Source organism: Sinocyclocheilus grahami, unplaced genomic scaffold, assembly GCF_001515645.1.
Source record: "Sinocyclocheilus grahami isolate Dianchi unplaced genomic scaffold, SAMN03320097.WGS_v1.1 scaffold11598.1, whole genome shotgun sequence".
Classification (NCBI taxonomy): domain Eukaryota; kingdom Metazoa; phylum Chordata; class Actinopteri; order Cypriniformes; family Cyprinidae; genus Sinocyclocheilus; species Sinocyclocheilus grahami.
In genome coordinates, this window is record NW_015513924.1 from 1 (window position 1) to 6,560 (window position 6,560).

The window sequence follows — 6,560 nt, forward strand, 5'->3', positions numbered from 1 at the left end:
TTTCACAGGAGGAGTCACAGAGATGTACGAGTTGAAGAAAGCACCCGCTGATCTCTTCAGCATCATCGGCCGCGCCATCGAGAGAGGATCACTGCTGGGCTGCTCTATAGATGTGAGTGCCGATTCTTGCTTTTCACACTGTGCTTAACTCAGGGTTACAGTCAGGTGGAGACGTTTGAAGGTGGATTAGTTAGCTTTTAACCTTTAAATTATGAAGGATTTGAAGCCTGCAACCCTGAACTGCAGTGCCAAACATGTGTTATATGCAACACTGAGGCGCTAGAATGTTCTTCAACAGACAACCAATTAGAAGCAGCCTTATTAAATATTCATGAGCTTTGTACAGTCACAGAAACTTTAATGGGCTGTATTTAGTTTCTGAGGAAAACCGTAAAAATTTTGTGCAGTAATGATAAGCATGCTGTTTTTTTTTTTGCTTTGTTTTTGCAGAATTACATGGACAAACTGTAAACAGATCACTTATTTTACTTGTATAGCTCATGTCCAATAGTCTAACAAGCAAATTAATAATAAAAAAAAAATTTGGCTAAATACCTACAAAAGATATTTAATTACTAACCCAGGGTTTGGAATGAGGTGTGAAAACTTTGTTCTGTTCTTCATTGACTTTGCTTTGAATACATTTTTGTAGTAAAAGATAAGACGCACTTTAACAAACAAGCAAATGTTGTTAGGATCAGTGTTATTTTTAGTATAATAATGAATTTTTTAAATGTACAGTTTGAATTGGCTTTTATGTTTGTATATTTTCAGTTTCATTTAGTAATCATATGTGCTTTTGTCATTTTTTTATTTTTTATGTTACATTTCCAATGAGGTTTGTTTTTAAGTTTTACTTGGTTTGGTTTATTTATTTAGGTGCAAAGGCAACATTTCTATTTTTTTCTCTAGACTTCTCAGTTTATTTTAAGGTAAAATGTTTAATCTAATATTTAATATCATTAGATGTTATCAGTGTTATATAATATTATCAATATGATCAAAGATGACTTATAGTTTTCATTTTAGTTTGTGATAACATGCTTATTTGTGATTTTGTGCTTTTTTTGCCATTTTTTAATTCTAATTTTTTAAATATTTCTAGTTATCTTTTCTTTTTTTTATTCATTTAGTTTTGGTCATTTTAGTGCTTCAACTTAAACCCAAGTTAATTGCCAAGGCAACATTTATATTTTATCTCCGCTTTATTTCAGTTATCAAAAATAATTTTCAGTAGCTTTGCTCATCATATTAGTTATTAACCTGTTTGTATTGGTGACGGTGATCAACTGTGTGTCTGACTGCATTATGCATCTTTTTGTCCTCAAGATCACCAGTAAGTTTGACCAGGAGGCGGTGACCTTCAAGAAGCTGGTCAAAGGTCACGCATACTCCGTGACCGCAGTGGAAGAGGTGAGCCTTAAACACAAAGACATACAAAAACACTTACTATACACATCTATCTAGCAGGTTCTAGATGCAGCATGTCTTTCTTTGAAAGTTCCCAGGAAATGTATGAATGACCTAGAAGCATCTGCCAAATGCATGAATGTTAATGTAATATGAAATCAAAATTGACTTGATTGTCTTAATAGATGTTTCTGGTCTTAGTGTGTGGGTTTAATCAATGCAAGTTATTCCAAAGGGAAATGTATTTGTAATCAGAAATATGAATGATCTGTTGATCAGGTGGTGTACAGGGGAAACATGACTAAGCTGGTGCGCATCAGGAACCCGTGGGGTGAAGTGGAGTGGACGGGAGCCTGGAGTGACGAGTGAGAATCACACCAGTGTGCTGATTGATGCCTCATTGATGACTGTTCTGACGTGTGTGTTTGTGTGTGTTCAGCTCTCGGGAATGGGACAATGTGGACCGCTCTGTCCGAGGCAGATTACAGAACCGCAGCGAGGACGGAGAGTTCTGGTGAGTGGATCACGATCAGAGATTATCAGATGAGACCACACACACACACACCTCTGCAATGACATATAAATGCCCATAAACTCTTCCTAACAACTAAGCAGCCCTAGAAACCCTCTAGCAACAACACAAAACCATATCAACAACCTATAAATGCCCTAAAAACTGTTCCTCATAAATGGACACCTTAGCAACCACATAGCGACACCACCTATCTCAGTAACCGCATAGCAATCCCCTAGAAACCACACAGAAAACCTTAGCAACGACTTTTAAATGCCCTATAAACCATTCAAAATACAACTACATGGCAAAGCCCTAGCAGCCAACCACCCAACATAATGGCAACAAGTTTTGCATTGGCAAATACCACTCATTATCCTTAAAAAAATGCAAATCTCCCTACCAACACCCTATCAACAATCTATAAATTTCCTTTAAACCATTCAGAACATAGCAACGCCCCAGAAACCATTAACAACTCAGAACACTATAGCAACGACCAGTAAGTGCCATATAAGCCATTTAAAAAATAGCAATGCCCTAGAAACCACCTAACAACCAAACATAATACCCTATCAACAACCTATAAATGCCCTGTAAACCATTCAAAACATAGCAACGCCCTAGAAACCACCTAACAACCAAACAGAACACCCTATCAACAACCTATAAATGCCCTGTAAACCATTCAAAACATAGCAACGCCCTAGAAACCACCTAACAACCAAACAGAACACCCTATCAACAACCTATAAATGCCCTGTAAACCATTCAAAACATAGCAACGCCCTAGAAACCACCTAACAACCAAACAGAACACCCTATCAATGCCCTGTAAACCATTCAGAACATAGCAATGCCCTAGAAACCACCTAACAACCAAACAGAACACCCTATCAACAACCTATAAATGCCCTATAAACCATTCAGAACATAGCAACGCACTAGAAACAACAACCTATAAATGCCTTATAAACCATTCAGAACACTTTAGCAACTATATTGCAATGCTCTAGCAATCACACAGAACACCCTAGAAACAATCTATAAAAGCTCTATAAACTGTTCCGAACACCTTAGCAACCACATATTCACAACCTGGCACTCATGACAACAAGTTCTGCACTGACAAATAAAGGGGAGCACCACATAGCAACACCCTAAAAACCACCTAGAAACCACACAGAACACCATAACAACAACCTATAACACCTTAGCAACACCTTGGCAACAACCAATAAATTACCTTTAAACTGTTAAAAACACCTTAGCAACACCCTGGCAACTCATAAGAAGCTGTTTTGCACTGGCAAATAGAATCTACCCTAGAAATCACCTAAGAACCTTAGCAACACCCTAGAAACCACCTAGGAACCCTAGCAACACCATAGAAACTACACAGACCACCCTAGAAACAATCTATAAATGCCCTAGAAACTGTTCAAAACACCTTAGCAACCACACCATAGCAACAACCTATAAATCAGAACACCCTAGCAACTACATAGCAACACCCTGGCAACCCATAATAAGAAGTTTTGCACTGACAAATGGAAACCACCCTAGAAACCACCTAGGAACCCTAGCAACACCCTAGAAACCACCTAGGAACCCTAGAAACCACCTAGGAACCCTAGCAACACCCTAGGAACCACCTAGGAACCCTAGCAACACTCTAGAAACCACATAGAAACCCTAGCAACACCCTAGAAACCACACAGACCACCCTGGAAACAATCTGTAGATGCCCTATAAACTGTTAAAAACACCTTAGCAATCACACACAACACGATAGCAACAACCTATAAATCAGAACACCTTAGCAACCACATAGCAACACCCCAGCAACAAATTCTACTCTGGTAAATACCACTCACTGTTTTGTAAATTGAGAATAGGTTTTAACATGAATGTTATTGATGAATGAGGCTCATGAAAGTGTTTGTAGGCAGATTTCCAGCTTAAAGCGGACGTTAATGCTGTGTGCTTGTGCTCAGTTTGTGGGGAAGTCAGGTGTTCATCTGAAGCGGGATTTCTTCCTGACTAACGCGTCCAGTGCTCGCTCGGAGCTCTTCATTAACCTGCGGGAGGTGAGCTCACGCTTCCAGCTACCCGCCGGCGAGTACATCATTGTACCCTCCACATTTGAGCCGCAGAAAGAGGCCGACTTCGTGCTCAGAGTTTTCTCAGAGAAACCTGCCAACTCAGAGTAAGTTGGCATGCACTGACTGATCCAGCTGTTAGGATTAAACATGAGCTTTCTCAACAGGGTCCAAAATGTACAGGATGTTAACAGGAATACTTTCCACTGACTATGCACATATTTTGCATTATTTCCTCAAAATATATATACTTTATCCTGCATGCATATTGAATAATTTAGCTGTTTTAACCATTGCATATGTGCTGCAAATGGCATAGTTCATGCTGCCACTAAAGAACATCATGAATTAGCCTGTCACATAAAACATTTCACTATTGCATTGCAGATGTTTTGTTGTCACTTTACATTCTAGAGTTGGTAAAACTTAAAAAAAGTGCTTTTAAGGAAAGATTCCCAATTGTGGCATTTATTTAAGACTATTTTGTGTCTCATTGGAACTGCTCATTTTGCTTATATTTGGGGCAAAAAAATAGACTATTGATCTTACTCCTCAAATTCAGTTATTATTTAGCAATTCATGAAGGAGTTATTGGTGAGCTGATTAGTATCTCTTTTCTGTTGTTGTATTTACTTAAAAAAATAGTTTTACTAACTTTGGTGCCGCTGAGAATGAACTTAATCAACGTTTATACTGCACATGCTAATGGCGAATGAATTGAGAAAACTGAATATATAATATGAAGATAATTTAAATTGTATTTTAAATATTTTAAAATACCTCAATTTTATCCTAATGAAAATTGTATTGTTTAACGCTTTTAACTGTTGCAGCAAAGTTGCAAAAATGAAAATAAATGAATAATATTAACAACAACAACAACCACCTTTTGGCTTCCTAACAAAAAAATCAACCATTTGATTAACCATCTCTATGATGTAAAATGCATAAACTCCAAAAAACCCCAGAAGACTAAACTAAAGTAAACCTGACCTCATCATCTCTTTTATTGTTTCATTTACTTAGCAGCATCGACTCTAAAGAAATCTTATTTTACTGAGCATTAATTCTGGACCTTGTTGATTAAATAGTGCCACTATAGAGCTTGTTCTAATGCGGAAACACTCAACTCTGATAGCAGATCTGTTCATCCAGTGAAGGCAAAGATCATTCTCTGGCTCATATTGTAATTCTCTTTGTGTCCTTCAGAGAAATGGACGATAAAGTCACGGCTGATATTCCAGAGGAGGTGAGATGATCAGATCGAGACACATTTCTATAGTTCAGCAAGAAGATAAGAGCGACTGCACTAGACTACAAATATATTCTCTGTTAAAGGGAGTTATTAGACACTACACACAGCTGTATTCACAATATACCTCATGCTTGAGTGTTTTACTGCTAAAAAACATGTCCTACTACAATATATATATACACACACACACACACTGTATAATAAAATTTAGTAAAGCGAATTCAGGTTAATAGATGGTTTCTGATGGAACAGGAGCTTATTTGATCATGCAAGACAGCAAGTATACATTTATTTATGTATAAGTATATTCTCTTTCGATCTCTTTAGCAACGTCTGGACGAGAGTCAGATTGACGCCGGGTTTAAGAGTCTCTTCAGACAGCTGGCTGGAATGGTGAGAGACTGATGAACCACTGCTGTGTGCAGACATGAAATATTACAATGCATTTATATGTTAATCACGTGGGAATATGTGTTCTAGGACATGGAGATCAGCACGACGGAGCTGCAGACCATCCTGAACAGAATCATCTCCAAACGTGAGATCTTCATGACTCAGTGGCTCTGTTTCAAACCCTAGTGAGCCGCTTCACTGTCTACACAGGCGGCTCACTTTTAAGACAGCATCCTACTAGTTAAATCCGACAGAATCTATGCTATATATGCTTCCGCAGAAGCCACAAGTCAGTTGCCTCGCTCTTGCTACACTGTCAAATTATGTGTATTTGCATCTCAATATTTAGCAATAAACTTAAAATATCTTTATTATTGTGAGTATTGACTAGAAGTCATACTTTTATATTTTAGATTCAATTATGTCACAATGTTTCATGGTTGAGAACTTTTGAACTGTCATTAGTAATGATGTTTCCTCTCACTGACATTTAAAGGGGTCATATGATGCGATTTCAATGTTTCCTNAGCCACCCAGGGCCTTTTAAATCAAGTGCCATTTATTTATATATACATATGTGCTTTATATTGTACAGATTGTTTCAAACAGGCTTGTGAGATGATTCAGACATTTGAAGGCCTTTAAATACTGTAGAAAAGAGTCAAATCTTGAGAAGCTTGATGACACTAGGTCTGTTTCACTAATAGTTGCATAAATTGTTCGTATTTATACTCACGGGAGAACAAATTCTGCCTTGTAGCATGCACACACATAGGAAATTATTTGTAACCTCATTTTAATTGTAACGACTACACATTTTAAGTGTAGTATTCTAAATGAATGACAGCATGCCAAGTGTTAGTAATTTGCATAAGACACGCCCACA

General features: G+C 37.6%; 2 protein-coding genes across 2 annotated transcripts; both read left to right on the forward strand.

Annotated features, from left to right (window-relative positions):
• Positions 1-4: 4 nt before the first annotated feature.
• LOC107578708 (calpain-1 catalytic subunit-like) lies at positions 5-1,928 on the forward strand (the record flags this gene model as incomplete). The annotated part of the gene is made up of 4 exons (XM_016264636.1): positions 5-112; positions 1,330-1,413; positions 1,690-1,775; positions 1,850-1,928. Coding segments are annotated over 4 exons (357 nt in total), but the record flags the coding sequence as incomplete, so codon positions are not given.
• A 1,882-nt stretch (positions 1,929-3,810) lies between these two features.
• Positions 3,811-5,920, forward strand: LOC107578709 (calpain-1 catalytic subunit-like). Its single transcript, XM_016264637.1, has 4 exons — positions 3,811-4,133; positions 5,236-5,275; positions 5,609-5,674; positions 5,762-5,920. The coding sequence occupies exons 1-4, from the start codon at positions 3,835-3,837 to the stop codon at positions 5,858-5,860; spliced, it is 504 nt and encodes a 167-aa protein (XP_016120123.1). The 5' UTR covers positions 3,811-3,834; the 3' UTR covers positions 5,861-5,920.
• Positions 5,921-6,560: the final 640 nt, after the last annotated feature.

Coding starts and splice junctions, on each gene's coding strand:
- LOC107578709 (XM_016264637.1), top strand. CDS start 3,835: ATGTTATTGATGAATGAGGCTCATGAAAGTGTTTGTAGGCAGATTTCC. Junction 5,276..5,608: donor CGGCTGATATTCCAGAGGAG/GTGAGATGATCA, acceptor CGATCTCTTTAG/CAACGTCTGGACGAGAGTCA. Junction 5,675..5,761: donor TCAGACAGCTGGCTGGAATG/GTGAGAGACTGA, acceptor TATGTGTTCTAG/GACATGGAGATCAGCACGAC.